This window comes from Micropterus salmoides, unplaced genomic scaffold (genome assembly GCF_014851395.1).
Source record: "Micropterus salmoides isolate LMB-PRFRI ecotype aquatic unplaced genomic scaffold, ASM1485139v1 Ms_hic_scaffold_12, whole genome shotgun sequence".
NCBI lineage: Eukaryota > Metazoa > Chordata > Actinopteri > Centrarchiformes > Centrarchidae > Micropterus > Micropterus salmoides.
This window is the reverse complement of record NW_024040263.1, coordinates 13479587-13500943: the sequence shown is the minus strand read 5'-3', so window position 1 is coordinate 13500943 and position 21357 is coordinate 13479587. Positions and strand designations below refer to the sequence as shown.

The following is a 21357-nucleotide window of genomic DNA, read 5'->3' as shown; positions in this document are numbered from 1 at the left end:
CTGGCATGTAAAGCCATCTGCTCCCAGCGCTGTTCCAAAGACTTCTACTCCTCTCATCATCACGCACATCCCACACATTATATATTAGTAATCTCTTAAGGATTAAGACAACTGCACCAACTCCAGCACCCAAACCAAACTCATTTAAAATGGCTCTCTTCAATGTGAGATCACTTTCAAGTAAGACTTTTATCTTAAATTATTTTATCTTGTCTGCAAATCTACATTTTATGTTTTTAACTGAATCATGGTTGCAAATGAATGACTATAGCCAGCTAGCTGAACTGTGTCTCAATATGATTGTTTTAGTCAACCGAGTGTCAGTGGTCGTGGTGGTGGGCTAGTGAGCGTGTATAGGAAAAATTTAAAATGTCATCAACTATGCTGTGATGAATTTAACTCCTTTGAAGTTCTCGCTCTTAAAGTTGGAGGGCTGCAACCTATCATATTTGTTATAATTTATCGCCCCCCAAAACCGCCTGGAGGATTTTTATCAGAACTTCCTGAATTTTTATCTACTCTGGTTTTAAATTATGACAGAATTGTTCTTTGTGGCGATTTTAATATTCATATTGATGACCAACAATGTTAATGCAACTGACTTTTTAAATATGGCCACTTCTTTTAACTTCAAACAACATGTCAAAGGGCAAACACATAACCGTGGTCATACACTGGACTTGGTTTTTACCATGGGTGTCAGCATTTCCTCTGTGGAATTAGTGGACATGACCATATCTGACCACAGATGTATTGTTCTTAGCTGCGATTCGCCTGTTACTCATGCCGCCTCACCAAGCTCCGTGTGTTCTCGCATCACAAACACAAACCCAGGTTTCTGTTTAAGACTGTGGATCAGCTGGTAAACCCAACCCCTCCTTGTGTCTCTGCTGGAAGTAATGATGACTGTGAATTGTTTTTATCTTATTTTACCAATAAGGTGGTGTCAAACAGAGCCTCTATTACCCCCACGGCCTCTTACTCAGAGGTTCCTCACCAGCCACAAGAAAGTTTAAACCAGTTTTATCCCATTGACTTGTCCGAGCTTTTAAAAACAGTATCACAAATGAGTGTCCTCCAGCCCACTTGATGTAATACCTACAAAGTTTTTACTGAAAGTAATGGATTCTGTTGGGCCCCATTTGATCTCTGTTTTTAACAGCTCCCTATCTACTGGTTGTGTCCCTGATTATTTTAAAACGGCTTGCGTGAACCCACTTTTAAAGAAACCTGGTTTAGATCCCTCCCTCCCACAAAATTTTAGACCAATTTCAAAACTGCCTTTTATTGCAAAGATTTTGGAAAGAATTGTGTCCAAACAATTGCTCACTGTACTGGAAAACAACAAATTATTATATTAAAATTATTATAAGTTTCAATCTGGTTTCAGCACTGAGACTGCCCTGCTGAAAGTCACCAATGACCTTTTAATGTCTACTGATGAATGTATGTGCTCAGTTCTGGTACTCCCGGACCTTAGCACTGCTTTTGACACCATTGATCACAACATCATGTTAGACAGACTGAGGCACTGGGTGGGGATCTCTGGTACTGCCCTAAAATGGTTTTCATCCTACCTGTGAATAGGTCTCTTCGTTCTGTCCAGTTAAATATGGTGTGCCTCAGGGGTCTTTCTTAGGACCCATTTTTTTCCCCTTGTATCTGCTTCCCCTTGGACATATTATCCATAAACATGGTATTTCTTTTCATATTTATGCTGATGACACACAAATATACTTGCCCGTCGGATCCACAGACCCTGGAATGCTGAGTTCACTTAACAACTGCCTTTGTGAAGTTCAAAAATGGATGTCAAATAATTTCCTCCAGCTGAACTCAAAACAGAAATCCTGGTCATCGGGTCCCAGATGGCACAACAGATACTGCCATCTGCTGGTTCCCTAGTAAATCACATTAAGCCTGTTGCAAAAAACCTTGCTGTTTGGATTGATAATAATTTAAATTTCGAGCAGCACACCACAAAGCTTGTTCAATCATGTTTTTATCAACTTGTGAAATATAGCAAAAATTCGATCTATGTTAACTTTTAAGGACACTGAGACCATTTTACACGCCTTCATCTCATCACGCCTGGATTATTGCAACAGCCTTTTCACTTGTTTAACCCAAAAATCTACTGATCTACTCCAGACTGTCCAGAACTCAGCTGCCAGGCTTTTAACCAGAACAAAGAAATGTGACCACATTACCCCTATTTTAGCTTCATTACACTGGCTCCCAGTATGTTTTAGACCTGACTTTAAAATTTTATTGATCACTTTTAAAGTTCTTCATGGCCTCTCGCCTTGTTATATTTCTGACCTTTTAGTCCCATACACACCAGCACGTACACCTTGAGATCCTCGGGCAGAGGTCTGTTGTATGTTCCAGAGTCTCGACTGAAAACTAAAGGGGACAGAGCGTTTGCTGTCAGGGCCCCGCGGCTCTGGAACAGCCTGCCCGAGTAAATCAGGTCGGCTGAGTCAGTGAACTCTTTTAAGTCCCTTCTTAAAACATACTTTTATAGGAGAGCCTTTCCCGATCTTATTTGACTTTATTTTATTCTATTTTACTAATTTTATATTTATCTTAAACGTGTATTTGTATTTTCAATGTTTTCTTGCTTTTATCTTGTATTGTTTTTGTATTATTGTCTTTTTGGTATTATTGTCTTTACACTCGTTAAAGCACTTCGTAACTTGTTTTTGAAAAGTGCTCTACAAATAAAGATTATTATTATTATTATTATTACCACTAGTTGTGACCCAACATCACAGGTAAAAGGTCAATGAGCTGCCAGATGTTAAACCAAAGACTTCTCAGACTGTGTCATTTGAAGCAGTAAAACTATCGAATATGCAACAAAAAAATGACTTTTTACTTGATGTGTGACCCCTAAAAAAGCAATATTTAGCTAGACGGCCAAAGATGTTAACATATTTCATTCATATTTGTCGACAGTTTTGTCTTGAACAAATGACTGAATAAGTATAAAATGGATGTTTCCATTTCCTTGTAAATATCTTATTGAATGAAAAATTTATTTATTGTGTATTGTATTTATTTTATATGTTATTGGCTGATGGATTTTCCATGACCTCCCATGTATTTTCTCTTCTGATCCAGTATGTGAACTCTTTCTGTTCAAAAGACCTTATAATTCCCATCAGGGACATGAGATCAGGTTGTTGCATTGTTTCCTGCAATAATCCTGACGCTCCAGAGAGAGAGGTCCTCATTACAGATATACAAAGAACACATTTAGTCAGATTTAGTCCTGGCTCACGCTCATGTCTATAAGCACACGACTCTTACATAAAGCTTTATGTTTGAGAACGCCCAGAGCAAGTCTGAGAAGTGAATTCTGTTTGTGTGAGGGTTTCATTTATGAAGGTGTGTATTCAAGTCAATGAATAAGAGTGTTTCTGGCAGAAAAATGAATTGAGTCAGATAAGCGTAGCAAATTTGACAACACTGAGAAAGGAAAAAAGGCAAGAGAGAGAGAAAGTGAACTACAAACTATGAATAAAAGACGACAGAAGAAACATGAAATATCGAGATTTTTAGGGCCAATAGAAATGCAGGTTCATAAATGGTTACAGTGAAACCTAAAATAAGCCAGAAAAAGTTACCTGTTCATCTGTTGTAATTAACCCCAGCATCCATTGTAATGGACAATGGTATTTGTTGCTCCCGAACTCTGAAAATAAATAAAAATAAATAATTAATTTGACATCTAAGTTGCAAAAGACAGACAGACTTTTTTCTCTTTTTAAATATGAATTTATATACATGCAGAGCTCAGTATAATATTGCCTTACTAAAGTATTTATATCAGTAGTTAATTTGCAGGTTTCTTCAATCTCAACAGGATTTTTACAAAACTGAATGTACATCAGGTCTTTTTTTGTACTATTCATATTAGATTATATCAAGTTAAAATTCAAGTTCATCCGTTTACATAAAAATGTTGATTTAACCTTATTTCTACATTGGGCATGGTTAAGAAAAAACAGTGTGAAATAGCTTTGAAAGGTTTAAATGAATGAACAGAAGAGAGATAGAAAACACAAGGGAAAACCACAATTATATATTAAAAGACTTTATTAATTAGATGTAAATATTTCCAGCAGACGGCCACATGTGGTCGGTGCAACTGGGAGCGCACAGCTGGCTGCCAGTTCTCATTCCTGCTGCTGCGTGAAGCAGTTGAATTATTAGTGTTAGGCGTCAGGAAGCCTGTCACCCCACTCTCACAGTGTCCTTCTAACCTCTAAAAATAGATCAGAGAGAGAGAGACACTGAGTGTAAAGAATAATGGTTTGTTTCTTACTGGTCAAAATATGACCCTGACACATTCAAGAATTCAGTGGCAAAATTCAGATATCAGACTACATTCATTGTATTAGAGGATCTGAGTTCAAGAAAATAACACAGACATCTGTATTTTTTAAAGTACACTTTATGAAAAATAAAAATCATATTGTAATTAATTAAACAAGATGTAAAACTGCATCATAGAGAGTGTGTGAGTGTAGCCTTTATCAATAAAACAGTTTCTCAGTCAAAGTATATAAGATTTGTCACCAACCTTGAGATATTGGATGAATTACAAGCAATGGTGGAAAGAAACTAAATATTTTACCCAAGTACTGTACTTACGTACAGTTTTAAGTGCATGACTTTTACTTGGAGTATTTCTACAATGTGGTATTGCTACTTTTACTTATAAATATCTGAATACTGCATTAGACCACAAGAGAATATCTTGTTACAACCATAAACTTTGCTCTCACAAATATCACGTGACCATAACAAATATTTATTCACACAAAAAGATCCTATTCCAGCAGCGGAGCAAGTGGAGGTTTTTCAACACAGAATAGAATTTACAACACAGTAATTTGAGGTAACACCGAAAAGTTGACTTGTTTTTCAAAATCTGGATCTTTTTCAGGTTTAATTGTTTAAGGGCACATTGATGATAATTTTCAGTCGCGAGTGCAGTAAGAACTGTTTCTTCACAGTCCCTGAGCAGTGGCTCTGCTGCTTCACAGACTACAAATGGCACTTGCAGATATAATGATGTAATTCAGGCTATTAGAAAATAGTGCTGCAATTACAAAATTGCTCTACTGCAGACAGCATCTATTTTTTGTATTTATCTTCATTATCCTGCTGATTTGCTAGCAATCCATTGTAAACCTTTTTCATTCATTTGCAATAAGGATGTTTTCTCATAGAAATATTTTTCTATATGATTGTTTGGGGTTGGAGTTGCTTTTAACAGTATGTCTTGATGCTAATATGTTGTTGCTATAAGATTGGTTATGCTGAATCTTGGTCTTGTTAAGCATCTTTTGCTGATTCACTTTTGAGAATCTGGTTTCTGTGCTTGGTTCAGGCATTAAGACTGTGTTGCATGAGGGATGAATTGTGTTATTCTTTTGGAAATACAGTATATTTTAGACCTGCTGTTTTTTCTAAGCAAATTTGTATAATACAGAATATCTAAACACCAATGACACAGTCAACGCAGCCTTTTTGTAGTTAAAAATCATGTCAGTTGTTGACACTCTGATTTATAGAGCATGAAATAATTGCATGCAAGTAAAACCACTAGAGACTATGATTTACACCTCACTTCTTTCTCAATTAGTGAAGAAGGAAATCCAACAGAAGTGAAGTAAAACACAACACAAATACCATTACCAATTATTAATAACAACTTACTATCAATTATCTTACCACGACTTACCAATGAAGTGTTGTGTTGTGTGTGTCTGAGATAACGTATGGTATCTTTAATATGTTCTTTGTTTTTTACAGAGATGTCGCATATTGTTTTGCTTTTGGTGGGTGTCGTGTCAGTGGATCATGTGTCCTTTGCAGCAGCTGCCATTTCACAAAAAGGTAATGCATTAAGTATTGACTCGCACGCACGCACACACACACACACACACACACACACACACACACACACACACACACACACACACACACACACACACACACACACACACATTTCTATTATGTTTATGCACAGTACTTTCGCAAATCACTGCTATCTTGCTTATTCTAATGAGTGGTTTTAATTTCAGAGGAATACACCAACACAGCAGCCACAAAGAATGTTGAGACAACCCAAAACCTGATCGAGAGATCAAAGAGATCAGGGAAGGTAAATGGCAGTGTTTTGTCTGGTGGCTTGTACTACATGACCACTGCTAATGGCATGGTTTATCAGACTTTCTGTGACATGACCACTACAGGAGGCGGCTGGACGCTGGTGGCGACTGTCCATGAGAACAACAATGCTGAACTGCCAGATGGAGACGGGAACTGGTCCAACAGAAACACCTTTGGAACAGCAGAGGGGGCCACCTCAGGTGATTTTAAGGTACAGAAACAACTTGACAGTCACGGGAATGCAGTGGTGGAAAGTGGGAATATGAGTTAAATTGCCACTGCTTACATTTCACTTTATTTTAACAGCTGCTACTAAAGATGAAGCCTTCACAGTTTTTTGATTGAATCACAAATTTTGACTGTGCTGTACAGAAAATACCTGGGGAAAAAAGGGCAAACCAGATATTGACAGGTGAGTGCTCTACAGACAGGCCTATGCAAACATCTGCTTCATAGCTGTCAACATAGCTGGATTTGTTACCCTCTTTTTTTCCATTGGGTCACATCTTTGGGGTCAAGATTTGTGACCTTATCTGAATACAATGGAGGCACCATTATTGGTTACAAATGCTTTTAAAATAAGGCATGTGATTAAGTATGTTAAAGATGTTTGCAGTTGCATTATAGGCAAAGTTACTTGTTGGGTCACATAATTTGATGGGAAACTTGTCTTTTTATTTGTCAATAAATATTAAACATCAGAGAAAGAAAAATGAGCAAAATGATCAAATCCACACAATGCAATAAGTTAAATGTGACCTATTGTCGTGACAATAGTGTGTACACTTTTTCAGAATCCAGGCTACTATGATATAGTAGCAGAAGACATGTCTGTATGGCATGTTCCCAACAACTTCCCACTGGAGCACAGGAAACTGGCAGCCATCCTCCGCTACTACACTGACAACCGCTTTCTCCGCCTGTATGGAGGGAAACTCTTTCAGCTCTTCTTGGTAACTCAGTAGTGTAGTAATGTCAAGTTATAACTTTAAAAAAATGGGCAAACGTATAGAATATGATGATAATACAAAAATCAACAAAGCAAACCTGCAGGTCTACAGGTACACGCCCTGATGACTGAGGACGAAATTATCACATTCTTCCAGCAATATCCAGTGAGATACAACATTGGCTCCTTTAGCAACAGAGGGCCAGCTATTCCCATCGTGTTCGACCATGGAGACAGAGAGTCCACCAAAATATTATACGGACCCAATCCTAGAGGTAAAACACTCATGTAGCAGGAGGGAAATGGAGAAAATGAAGAGCTTTTTTACCATCATGGATGGATGTGGATATAAATCTGGATTGGTGCTTATGGCCATTGATATGAAGTTACTACAAAACTGCAAGTTATTAAATATTCAATAAACATTCAAAATTAAAGGTTGTCAATTAATGATCAAGAAATGAACTAGCTAAAATAAAATCATTCTGCTCTTGTCAAGCTAGCCTTTGAAAAACTCACTGTTTTGTTTTCTGTTTGTATAAAAAGTGGAGTTTGAACCAGATTTCATCACATTCAGAGCAACAAACAACGAACGCTCAGTCATGGCTATCTGCTCTGGGGTCAAGCCGACCACAGGATACAACACTGAACATGTGTTTGAATGCATCATCACACTTCTGCTGTCACTCAATCAACACAGAAAATTATACACAGCGTAAAATCATTATTATTTCTGTATGTCTCCAGTACTGTATAGGAGGAGGTGGATATTTCCACCCTGATCAGTGTGGGGACTTCCAACCATTTGACTGGGACAGGCTGGGAAGGGAGCAAGGCTGGAGCGCTTCCAAAGAGATGACTGAGGCTGCTGTTTTACTGTTCTACTGCTGAGAGCATTATTTGCACATGGAGCTTATGACTATAGCACGTCAGTCAACAATCCGAATTCGTAGCCATTTAGATGTCAGTTCAGGTGTATTTGAATAGTTCTTTATAACAGCATGTAGCATGTTACAGAGAACAGAGAACAAGCCTTGTGTTTCTGCCTGTGTCATTGGCTATAAAAAACAGAGCAGATATTACAGTAAAAGAGTTGTCTTGCTATTAAGCCGACACACCAGCAGGAGGAGGTATTTAACTGATTATTCACCAACTCACTATCCACCCCTCCACCACATGGACTTTCATGGCTATTTATATCCCTCACACACTGATTTTACCTGTGACAGTAAGCGTAAGTTGGCAAGCCGTTTCTGCACAATAAATGTCAATGCAATCTGCAAACGATGTGAAATGGCACGCGAAATGCAAAAAATGCGTTGGAATACCATGCCAAATGGTGTAAGAAATCGGCATGTTATTCAGGCGCCTTTTGATGATACCAGGCTGTTTCTGTCTCTCTTTAGCTGTTCCTATCCAATAATTTCAAAAAACATTTAAAAAACAACAACAACAAAAAATCATGTAATTATTAAAGGTCTCACAAAAGACTAGATAGACACTGTTCCAGCGTCAAATAAATGAATTCCCAAAAATAATTACAAACTATACCAACTCAGTCAGAGCCGGCCCTAGACCTTCGGGGGCCCTAATCAAAATTTAGTTGAAGGCCCCTCTCACTGTCGGGTGTTGTCACTATATACACAGACACAGAAACAACGTCTCTTGTTTTTAAATTAGACCTGACAAATCTTTCTTATATTCTTAAACATGCCATGTTTGTTTAGCAGAAAAACACAAAAGCAAATTTCTTAAACCTGTTTGCTGATTCTGATGAAAAACAATAACTAGACTTAACTCTATATTATTAACAGGAAACATATGATACTACCAGTGCTACTGAGCTTAATGGCAGTGCAAGACTCAGTAGACACTGATGAACTTAGTTCTGAATGAAAAGACTGATAAACTGATTATAACCAAAGCTTAAATCTTTAATAACAGCCAGAAAAGAATTTAAGAGACAAAAAATACAAAACAGTTGATAGCATCTTTTCTCAACCAACTATTTTATACATGATCTAAACATGTAATGATAGAAAAGGCTTTTACTGTCTGAGTGTCTTTTTGGAAAAGTCAAAATGTCTCTCTCAACTGGTTCTGGTTTTACGGCTCACCACATCAACATGTAACTGGTCATTGAGGATTGATGGCCAGTCAGCTGGATCCACTGGAGGAGTAGAAACTGGAGAGCCAAGTGTGGTATAAACACGATGGTACTGCTCTCCACTTGAACAGGCACAGGTAGAACTATGAGGGAGATTAACACAGAAAATTTGTAATTTTTGTTCTTCCACTGAGTGTTGCAAGAGGTGAATAATTGTTTAGATATTGTTGATGTCAGCCTAAACCTACCAGCATTGTCAGCTTCTTAAATGATACCAATGATGGAGGTAGAGACTGATGGACAATAAATATATTGACTGAATTGAAATGACGTGTTCGTAGCATTAAATCTGGAGGATCTTATAATGCAAGACAATCTGTAAGAGTTTGATGCTGTCTCCTTTTAAAAAGTGACTTTAGTTAAGATGTCTTTTCAACACTGGCAGCTTTTGAGGAGGCTCCCTGATGTAGCTCAATAATCAGTCCTTTAAAACAGCTACTACACACTCCCTACCTGACAGATTTGCTTCTTGGGTGACATGACCTGTTGAAACCTGAACTATCTGGTTTTGTTCAGTGAAATGCTTTATAACACTAGATGTGAACAGCTCAACTCCAAAGATAATGTTAGAAGACCAAAGTACTAATCACAATATTAACTTAATCAACTGACTTTAATAATATAATTTAATCATATAGTATGGTATAATATATTATATGAGTTTTTTGCAGTTTGTAAAAGTTGAGATGCTAAACGCGGTTAGCATGTTAGCAAGCATAGCGTTAGCATTGCTAACGGCTAATGTGAGACCTTTAGTTCTGATTATCTAAAACTATAGGATGGGAAAATGGAGCCTGTGGGCTTACGTACCTTTATCTTCTTGCCTCCTCTCTTCTTCGAGGCTCTTCTGTTGTCTTTTTACATGTCCAGACAAATATGATCTTCTCTTGTCAGACATCAAGCCTGACTGACCCAGCATAACGAGTGATGTCACAGGGTCAGTCAGGGTCAGGAGTCACAGGTCACAGCTGATTTTCCATAGTATATAACTAAATTCAATAACCAATATTATTATGGCGCATATTATAGAGAGCTGTCTTTCATTTTATTTTATTATTTTACGTTTCTTTTTTCAGTGATTTTTTTGCACCACTAGCAAGCAGTGACTGTAGGGGGCCCTCTGCTGGCCACGGGGCCCTATGCCACCGCAAAGGTTGCTTAGTGGCTGGGCCGGCTCTGAACTCAGTGTGTAATAGTTAATCAGTAGATCAGTGGTGTCTGTCAGTGGATATGTGGATATGCCTTTTACATCCCTTTACTGTAAACGGCAAAACATGGTACTGTTTTATTCTCAAGCAAAACCACTAGTGAATAATACATTCACACCTCAGTTTCCTCTCGATAAGATCTGTATCATTATCAGTCAGAAAATGATTTTATATAATATAACAGACATGAAGTAAAACACAACACAGAAAACATCACCACCTGTTTTCTAAATAATTTCCAAACCCCAGACCCCAACCCTTTGTGCACAGCTGTTTAACAAATAATATTATCTAAAAATGCAAGAGCAGGAAAATTGTTTGGCATTGCCCCATTAAGACATCTTTATAATTCATTTGGATAATTTGTGACAGTTAATAAACCAATGGGTGGTAAAAGGTAAAGTGCTGACGGGATGCTTTATTAAAATAAAGATTATAAAGATTATTATTAGTTAGAAGAAGATAACAAACGACCGTTGGGATCATTATGACTATGTTTTAGTATATTCTGGGTGGGGAATAAAAGTTATATTGATCAATTTGTACTTTGAGCCTTGAGATGTCAAGAAAGACTCATAAACAGGGAGATTTGTAGTTGAGAAGAAAGGACCACAACACATCTTACAGTGATCAACACAGGCAGGAAATAGATATTTTGTTACAAAAATAGGCACACTGGGGATGGAGAGATGACAACTTAGTAATGAAGTGCTGTTCAGTCTGAAGGTACTGTTAAAGTTATGTGGATGAATGTTCCTGTGTGGATCTCTTACTTAATATTTCCGACTTATGGGGAAATAATTGTCAGAATTTCTTTAATCTAATGAAATGATCATTTGTTGTTTTCTGAACAGTGTAACGCTGGAAAGAACATGTAATAAATTAATATTTAACAGCAGGAGAATGGTGCTGATTTTGGTAGATAGATTTGTCAGTTTTGAATTACTTTGTGTGTGCTGGATAACATACTCTGTACTCATAGGAACACATATGATTCTTTAATGTTTAAATGTATTTAATATGCTTTTTTTCTCCCCAGACATGTTATACCATATACTTTTGATTTTGGTGGTTTTGGTATTAGTGGAACATGCTTCCTTTGCAGCTGCTCCTTTAAAGATAGGTAAATAACAGAACATACATACTTTCCTATGGTTATGCACCGTACTTTCCTACCGTACATCATTGCAATCTAGATTTCTTACTTTGAAATATGTGGCTTTACTTATAGTAAAGGAAGAACTCACCCATACAGAAGCCATTAAGGAAGTTGAGACAACTCAGAACCTCACAAGGAGAAAGGCTGGAGCGCTTCCAAAGAGATTACTGAGGCTGCTGTTTTACTGTTCTACCGCTGAGAGCATTATTTGCACATGTAGCTTATGACTATAGTATATGGCATGCCAGTTTAATCAAGAATACCAGTTGTAGCCATTAAGCCAACGAGCCTTGTGTTTCTGCTCGTGTCATTGGCCATACAAAACAGACCAGGTTACAGTAAACAGTCATTTGTAATTCAACCACACTTCAGTAGATGGCTGTATTGAACAGCATATTCAAATAAAACATTAAACATTGGTCATGTTGGAAAGTTTTTCTTTTCGTAAGTATTCATTAAGTAAGTGTGTGTGTGTGGGTGGGTGTGTGGCTTGAAATGTATTTGATTTGAGAGTGTGATAGTCTCTTGTATGTGTGTTTGCAGCTGCTTAAAGCTGCTTAAAGATAATGGCTGTCTGTCTGACTGCTGTGGTCCTGTGATGTTGTGCTGGTGTGATCAACGCAACAACTGTATTTCTTAAGGAAGATCTAAGAGGTCATATTATTATTTTTGGCTTTTTCCCTCTCCTTAATTGAGTTATTTATATATCTTTTATGTGCATGTAATAGATTTGTGTAAAAGCCCAAAGTCCAGCCCAAAGGGAGTTCCCATCTCCCACAGAAAACACTGCTCTGAACTACCTTAAAACAAGGTAATAATAATAATAATCAAAAAACCTTGAATTATATTTTATGGAAATTATTTTTGTTTTTTGTTTTTTTCCCTAAAAAAACAGTGGAGTTATGTAAACATAATGGCATTTAAAGGGTTAAAATCCCCAAAATGTTCATGTTTGATATGTATATTTCAGGCTGAAGTAGCTTTGAAAGATTGAGTCATTTAAAGTGGAAAAAAATATTAATTTATATTATATTTTTACAGCAGTTTTTGGGAAGGAGCCATTTTGCGTGAGTTTTTTTTAAGGAACTCTTAAGGGTTAATATAAGCAGTATTATGTAGACAGTAGGTCACATTCAAATGTTGTTTCAGGGAGCTCAAAGACATGGATACTCACATACCACCTCATAATAGAATAGGCTTTTTGAGGGCATTGGCCTCATTTCAAATACTTTATCTATAAACAGTCTACTTACTTTGAGTTTTATTCACTTTTGTCACTGGTAATGTGGCTTGTAAACACTTTATTACAAATGCATTTATAAAAAGAACTATATGTGATATATATGTGTATGAAAATCATACATATTAAAATACATCATTTGACATTATCTTTCTGCACAAAAGCAATGCCACAATTACAAGGTGTGGCTCACCATATATCATTACATATGGTGAGCTTGCTCGGTCACTTTCTCCTTTTCTCTTTCTTGCTTCCTTCTTGTTCGATCTTTTCGCAGCCTCTGCCATGATATTCATACTGAGAATACCGAGCTAGCTTCTTCCAAAGAACTTACAATGTTCATTGAATACTTTTTGTTCCTTCTTATCGCTTGCTTGCTGAAGAGTTTTGCTGAAGTCCAGCCCAGAAAGGCAATGACACCCTATTAAAAGTCAGTGTACCATCAAAATGATTTTGAAGCTGTTATTTTAAGATAAAAAAACACTACGTAATGTAATCACTGGTAATGTGGCTTGTAAACACTTTATTACAAATGCATTTATAAAAAGAACTATATGTGATATATATGTGTATGAAAATAATACATATTAAAATACATCTTTTGACATTATCTTTCTGCACAAAAGCAATGCCACAATTACAAGGTGTGGCTTACCATATATCATGATATATGGTGAGCTTGCTCAGTCACACGCTCGTTTTCTGTTTCTCTCTTCCTCCAACATCTTGTTATAGCTCTTTACAGCGTCTGCCATGATATTCATACTGAGAATACCGAGCTAACTTCTTCCAAAGAAATTACATTGTACATTCTATCAATTGTTTTCAATTCTACATAGTGCCATAGAAAGCTCGCAGGCGCAGCGAGGCAATGACACCCTTTTCTAAGTCAGTGTACCATTGAAATTATTTTGAAGCTGTTAAAAAAACACTAGGGGACACATTGGTATCTCACAGTGGATTCGAACCCCGGTCTCTCACACCAAAGGCATGTGTCTTATCCACTGCTCCATCACCACCCCCCCAATATGTGATCCTTCCATAAATATGTGTACCTACTGTAATACTCCCCCAAACCAGCTGAATGGTATGTGCCGTGGATAAGTGTACCAGTGCAAGTGAATCAGTGTACTCATTTGCACTCATTTACTGACTCAATGGTGATCAGAGATGGCATGGAGTACATACTCAAGTACAAGTCATTTTCACAGCAGCATGGGATTAGCCAATGCAATGCTGACAAAATAACCTCACCTAGTCAGCCATTAGAACAGTTAGCCAAAGTTAAGACTGCATTAGAAAACTATGCTAGCTACAAAAACATATGCAGCGCTGTATGACAGTGAGTGACCACCAGCAGTAGGTGACAGTCTCACTTTATGATAGCGTCATGATTATGGTACAATCACTGACCTTAATTGAACTAATCATCATCATTGTCTCTATGGCATGGCAAGCCCTACCCAAGGGCGTCACTTTGTGTTGAAAAGTGGTGGGGACATGAGGCCCAGAAGCCTCATGATCCATCAGAGCATCCACCCTCTCCTGAGAGAGCCGCATAACCACACCTAGGTAGGTGAGCCTCTGGGAGTGGAGAGGAGCGCAGACAAAGTCACTAGGGGGCCCGCACGAGGTGGGGCAGCCACACTCGTGGGCTCATAACCATGTTGCTCCCCCGTTTAGGGGGAAGAGGCAGGGATTAGCAACAGAGGATATGGTGCTTCAATACTTCTGACATCAAAGCCAGGCTGCATAAAGGCCGTTCAGCCAGCTACAGCCTGTCCGCGCAGTGTGACGGCAGCCACTGACTCCATAGAGACAGTGGTGGGCCGAATAGGAAATTATCTGCTTGTGACATTGAAGCTGGCCGCCGACACACCGGGGAGTGGGGAGGGCGGGAGGGGGGCCGAGTCCAGCCCACATGCAGCCTGATGCTCTCTGCCTCCTGAGCCGAGGACCTCACGGTGTCCACCAGGGTACAGAAATGAGGTCCGAAGAGTCCATCCGGGCTCACCAGGCCTCAACCAGCTCCTTCCTGGTGACTTTGGGGATGATCAACTGCTGGAGCCACAGCACCAGATGGACCCGCAACTGCCAGATGCTAATCCGGGCGGTAGTGACAGCTGAAGCGGCACACTCGGTGAGCTGCGCGCTGGCCCCTTTGCTGATTTCCTCTTTCTTTTCCTCCGTCATGGTGGTGGAGTTTGCTGACTGCTTAGTGAGGGAGGAGGCAATCAGGACTGTGTTATTGGCGGAGGCAGAATTCTGGAATGCGCATTGGTGGGTTTTATCTGTGATATGAGCCACCCACTGCGCTCCAGAGGAGGTCAGGACGGGGTCGTGCGGTCACTGTATGACCTGGCTTCACACCGAAGAAGGTGGTGAGGTTGGGCTCCAAAGGAGAGACTGGGGGAAACCCTAGATCTGTAAATCACTCCACCTTGATGGGAACATAGGTGGAGACAGGAGCCTGGAGATCCGTGGATTTTGGCCGATATTCGATATGCCCATATGTTAAAACTCATTTTGACCGATGCCGATATTTACCCATTTCTTTTTATTTCACTGAAGAGAACACTAAGTCTCTCCTGTACTGCTTATACCCTATTACTCATGTGTTGTAGAAACAGATATTAAATAAGACAAATAACATTTAATTCAACAAAAAAGTTAGCATTTTGCAAATGTAGACATAGACATTCACCACTGAAAAATAAGTAAATTATTTCACTTGGGAAAGGATTATACCACATATTTTCTGAGCTGCTAACAGTACTGTAACGGTAAGCTATCTATGGCACAAAATAAAAGCAGGTGTTGTCCAGACTTAATGATGTGCTTTAAAGCATAACAAACAAGCCTGAAAAAAATTCTGCTGCTGTGGCTGTAGCTGAGCTAATATCTATGCAGTGCTTAAAATGTCCTACAATCTTCTTCCTGATTCAAACACGATGAATAAAAAAACTAATGTTATTTCGTATTAAACCGGCCCGAGGATGAACTGTTTATTAACAGGCTGCAGTCTCTGCCTGCTGTCTACGTTTGTTGACTCCTACACACTCACACATGCGGGCGCACACGCACGCACCGCGGCCAGCAGAGATCACGGCCGCGGTGGAGACGGTGAAGTGAAGGTAACCTTAGCTGCAAACTGTCATTTGTTTTTTTCACAATCTCCCTTGGAATCACTCCAGAACCCCTGTGACTCTCCTCCCCAGATTTTCTCCAAGACGAGGGGGATCTGAGTCTGTGCAAGGTTTGATGACAGCAGAAAGGCTGGCCCCACCTGCAGTCACTCTCTTTTCAAATAAAAACTGGATTGGCAGGACACACCCGTCCTTCTCCACACACCATCAAAGGGCTCTGTTGTCACCTTAGAATATTTATCTGATGATTTATGGTAAGTCACACCCTGTCATTGAAGAACCTCTTTTGTGCAGAATGATTGTAATCCATTGTAATATAAATAGTGTTATGTAGACACTAGGTCACATTCAGATGTTGTTTCAGGGAGCTTTATTTTACTATAAACAGTCTACTTACTTCTGAGTTTTATTCACTTTTGTCACTGGTAATGTGGCTTGTAAACACTTTATTACAAATGCATTTATAAAAAGAACTATATGTGATATACTGTATATGTGTATGAAAATAATACATATTAAAATACATCTTTTGACATTATCTTTCTGCACAAAAGCAATGCCACAATTACAAGGTGTGGCTTACCATATATCATGATATATGGTTTTCTGTTTCTCTCTTCCTCCAACATCTTGTTATAGCTCTTTACAGCGTCTGCCATGATATTCATACTGAGAATACCGAGCTAACTTCTTCCAAAGAAATTACATTGTACATTCTATCAATTGTTTTCAATTCTACATAGTGCCATAGAAAGCTCGCAGGCGCAGCGAGGCAATTGACACCCTTTTCTAAGTCAGTGTACCATTGAAATAATTTTGAAGCTGTTAAAAAACACTACTTAATGTTGCTTTAACTCAGTCTGTGCTTGTACTGGCTGATTATCCAGCATCTCTACTACTGGCAAACTTAAGCATAGCACCTCTTAATTATAGATAACATTGCTATTATTCATTTTATAAGCAGTATCAGACTCATTCAAACTGGCTCCTCCAGATTAACTTATATACATTAATACATATATATATATACTGAACAAAATTATAAACGCAACACTTTTGTTTTTTCCCCTATTCATCATGACCTGAGATCCACGACTTTCTACACAAAAGGCCTTTTCTTCTGAAATATTGTTCACAAATCTGTCAAAATCTGTGTTACTGAGCATTTCTCCTTTGCCGAGATTATCCGTCCACCTCACAGATGTGGCATATCAAGATGCTGATCAGACAGCATGGGTATTGCACAGGTGTCTTCACATAGGCACTATATTTTGATAATTAAATGTGTATTAAATAGCCTATATCTCTCTATTATTGCTTTTTAAATGAAAGCTTATGTGTCTAACTATACACCTCAACCTTAAAAAAGAAATCATACCATAATATAGACATGTGAGTCATTTATATTGTAACAATCTTTCTTAACAAAAAGACAGCATATAAAATCCAGAGTATTCAATCAGTGCAATGCTGTCACACATCCGGCAGGCCACTGTGCACGACACAGAACCCTTGTGCAGTTTGGATTCATTTTCACTGACACTTTCCAGACAAGTATTTCATTTCTCCCACTCTCGTTATCGTCGGTACTTTTGCATGCGCTTTTGTTTCAGAGGGGACGCGGGGGGTTTATGTTCAGGGACACATTGGTGTCTCACAGTGGATTCGAACCCCGGTCTCTCACACCAAAGGCATTATCCACTGCTCCATCACCACCACCCCAATACGTGATCCTTCCATAAATATGTGTACCTACTGTAATACTCCCCCAAACCAGCTGAATAGTATGTGCCGTGGATAAGTGTACCAGTGCAAGTGAATCAGTGTACTCATTTGCACTCATTTACTGACTCAGTGGTGATCAGAGATGGCATGGAGTACATACTCAAGTACAAGTCATTTTCACAGCAGCATGGGATTAGCCAATGCAATGCTGACAAAATAACCTCACCTAGTCAGCCATTAGAACAGTTAGCCAAAGTTAAGACTGCATTAGAAAACTATGCTAGCTACAAAAACATATGCAGCGCTGTATGACAGTGAGTGACCACCAGCAGTAGGTGACAGTCTCACTTTATGATAGCGTCATGATTATGGTACAATCACTGACCTTAATTGAACTAATCATCATCATTGTCTCTATGGCATGGCAAGCCCTACCCAAGGGCGTCACTTTGTGTTGAAAAGTGGTGGGGACATGAGGCCCAGAAGCCTCATGATCCATCAGAGCATCCACCCTCTCCTGAGAGAGCCGCATAACCACACCTAGGTAGGTGAGCCTCTGGGAGTGGAGAGGAGCGCAGACAAAGTCACTAGGGGGCCCGCACGAGGTGGGGCAGCCACACTCGTGGGCTCATAACCATGTTGCTCCCCCGTTGAGGGGGAAGAGGCAGGGATTAGCAACAGAGGATATGGTGCTTCAATACTTCTGACATCAAAGCCAGGCTGCATAAAGGCCGTTCAGCCAGCTACAGCCTGTCCGCGCAGTGTGACGGCAGCCACTGACTCCATAGAGACAGTGGTGGGCCGAATAGGAAATGATCTGCTTGTGACATTGAAGCCGGCCGCCGACACACCGGGGAGTGGGGAGGGCGGGAGGGGGGCCGAGTCCAGCCCACATGCAGCCTGATGCTCTCTGCCTCCTGAGCCGAGGACCTCACGGTGTCCACCAGGGTACAGAAATGAGGTCCGAAGAGTCCATCCGGGCTCACCAGGCCTCAACCAGCTCCTTCCTGGTGACTTTGGGGATGATCAACTGCTGGAGCCACAGCACCAGATGGACCCGCAACTGCCAGATGCTAATCCGGGCGGTAGTGACAGCTGAAGCGGCACACTCGATGAGCTGCGCGCTGGCCCCTTTGCTGATTTCCTCTTTCTTTTCCTCCGTCATGGTGGTGGAGTTTGCTGCCAGCTTAGTGAGGGAGGAGGCAATCAGGACTGTGTTATTGGCGGAGGCAGAATTCTGGAATGCGCATTGGTGGGTTTTATCTGTGATATGAGCCACCCACTGCGCTCCAGAGGAGGTCAGGACGGGGTCGTGCGGTCACTGTATGACCTGGCTTCACACCGAAGAAGGTGGTGAGGTTGGGCTCCAAAGGAGAGACTGGGGGAAACCCTAGATCTGTAAATCACTCCATCTTGATGGGAACATAGGTGGAGACAGGAGCCTGGAGATCCGTGGATTTTGGCCGATATTCGATATGCCCATATGTTAAAACTCATTTTGACCGATGCCGATATTTACCCATTTCTTTTTATTTCACTGAAGAGAACACTAAGTCTCTCCTGTACTGCTTATACCCTATTACTCATGTGTTGTAGAAACAGATATTAAATAAGACAAATAACATTTAATTCAACAAAAAAGTTAGCATTTTGCAAATGTAGACATAGACATTCACCACTGAAAAATAAGTAAATTATTTCACTTGGGAAAGGATTATACCACATATTTTCTGAGCTGCTAACAGTACTGTAACGGTAAGCTATCTATGGCACAAAATAAAAGCAGGTGTTGTCCAGACTTAATGATGTGCTTTAAAGCATAACAAACAAGCCTGAAAAAAATTCTGCTGCTGTGGCTGTAGCTGAGCTAATATCTATGCAGTGCTTAAAATGTCCTACAATCTTCTTCCTGATTCAAACACGATGAATAAAAAAAACTAATGTTATTTCGTATTAAACCGGCCCGAGGATGAACTGTTTATTAACAGGCTGCAGTCTCTGCCTGCTGTCTACGTTTGTTGACTCCTACACACTCACACATGCGGGCGCACACGCACGCACCGCGGCCAGCAGAGATCACGGCCGCGGTGGAGACGGTGAAGTGAAGGTAACCTTAGCTGCAAACTGTCATTTGTTTTTTTTCACAATCTCCCTTGGAATCACTCCAGAACCCCCTGTGACTCTCCTCCCCAGATTTTCTCCAAGACGAGGGGGATCTGAGTCTGTGCAAGGTTTGATGACAGCAGAAAGGCTGGCCCCACCTGCAGTCACTCTCTTTTCAAATAAAAACTGGATTGGCAGGACACACCCGTCCTTCTCCACACACCATCAAAGGGCTCTGTTGTCACCTTAGAATATTTATCTGATGATTTATGGTAAGTCACACCCTGTCATTGAAGAACCTCTTTTGTGCAGAATGATTGTAATCCATTGTAATATAAATAGTGTTATGTAGACACTAGGTCACATTCAGATGTTGTTTCAGGGAGCTTTATTTTACTATAAACAGTCTACTTACTTCTGAGTTTTATTCACTTTTGTCACTGGTAATGTGGCTTGTAAACACTTTATTACAAATGCATTTATAAAAAGAACTATATGTGATATACTGTATATGTGTATGAAAATAATACATATTAAAATACATCTTTTGACATTATCTTTCTGCACAAAAGCAATGCCACAATTACAAGGTGTGGCTTACCATATATCATGATATATGGTTTTCTGTTTCTCTCTTCCTCCAACATCTTGTTATAGCTCTTTACAGCGTCTGCCATGATATTCATACTGAGAATACCGAGCTAACTTCTTCCAAAGAAATTACATTGTACATTCTATCAATTGTTTTCAATTCTACATAGTGCCATAGAAAGCTCGCAGGCGCAGCGAGGCAATTGACACCCTTTTCTAAGTCAGTGTACCATTGAAATAATTTTGAAGCTGTTAAAAAACACTACTTAATGTTGCTTTAACTCAGTCTGTGCTTGTACTGGCTGATTATCCAGCATCTCTGCTACTGGCAAACTTAAGCATAGCACCTCTTAATTATAGATAACATTGCTATTATTCATTTTATAAGCAGTATCAGACTCATTCAAACTGGCTCCTCCAGATTAACTTATATACATTAATACATATATATATACTGAACAAAATTATAAACGCAACACTTTTGTTTTTTCCCCTATTCATCATGACCTGAGATCCACGACTTTCTACACAAAAGGCCTTTTCTTCTGAAATATTGTTCACAAATCTGTCAAAATCTGTGTTACTGAGCATTTCTCCTTTGCCGAGATTATCCGTCCACCTCACAGATGTGGCATATCAAGATGCTGATCAGACAGCATGGGTATTGCACAGGTGTCTTCACATAGGCACTATATTTTGATAATTAAATGTGCATTAAATAGCCTATATCTCTCTATTATTGCTTTTTAAATGAAAGCTTATGTGTCTAACTATACACCTCAACCTTAAAAAAGAAATCATACCATAATATAGACATGTGAGTCATTTATATTGTAACAATCTTTCTTAACAAAAAGACAGCATATAAAATCCAGAGTAT

The 21357-nt window shown here is 39.3% G+C and overlaps 1 protein-coding gene and 1 long non-coding RNA gene across 2 annotated transcripts; both read left to right on the top strand.

Annotated features, from left to right (window-relative positions):
- The first annotated feature begins 5877 nt into the window (after positions 1-5877).
- LOC119899230 (intelectin-like) lies at positions 5878-9240 on the top strand. The gene is made up of 7 exons (XM_038713731.1): positions 5878-5913; positions 6163-6181; positions 6273-6400; positions 6984-7142; positions 7296-7413; positions 7685-7791; positions 7886-9240. Exons 1-7 carry the CDS (start codon positions 5878-5880, stop codon positions 8027-8029), a joined length of 711 nt encoding a protein of 236 aa, XP_038569659.1. The 3' UTR covers positions 8030-9240.
- An 875-nt stretch (positions 9241-10115) lies between these two features.
- Positions 10116-12091, top strand: LOC119899062. The gene is made up of 2 exons (XR_005443703.1): positions 10116-11636; positions 11745-12091. It is a non-coding gene; the product is annotated as an uncharacterized LOC119899062 (long non-coding RNA).
- The last annotated feature ends 9266 nt before the right edge of the window (positions 12092-21357 follow it).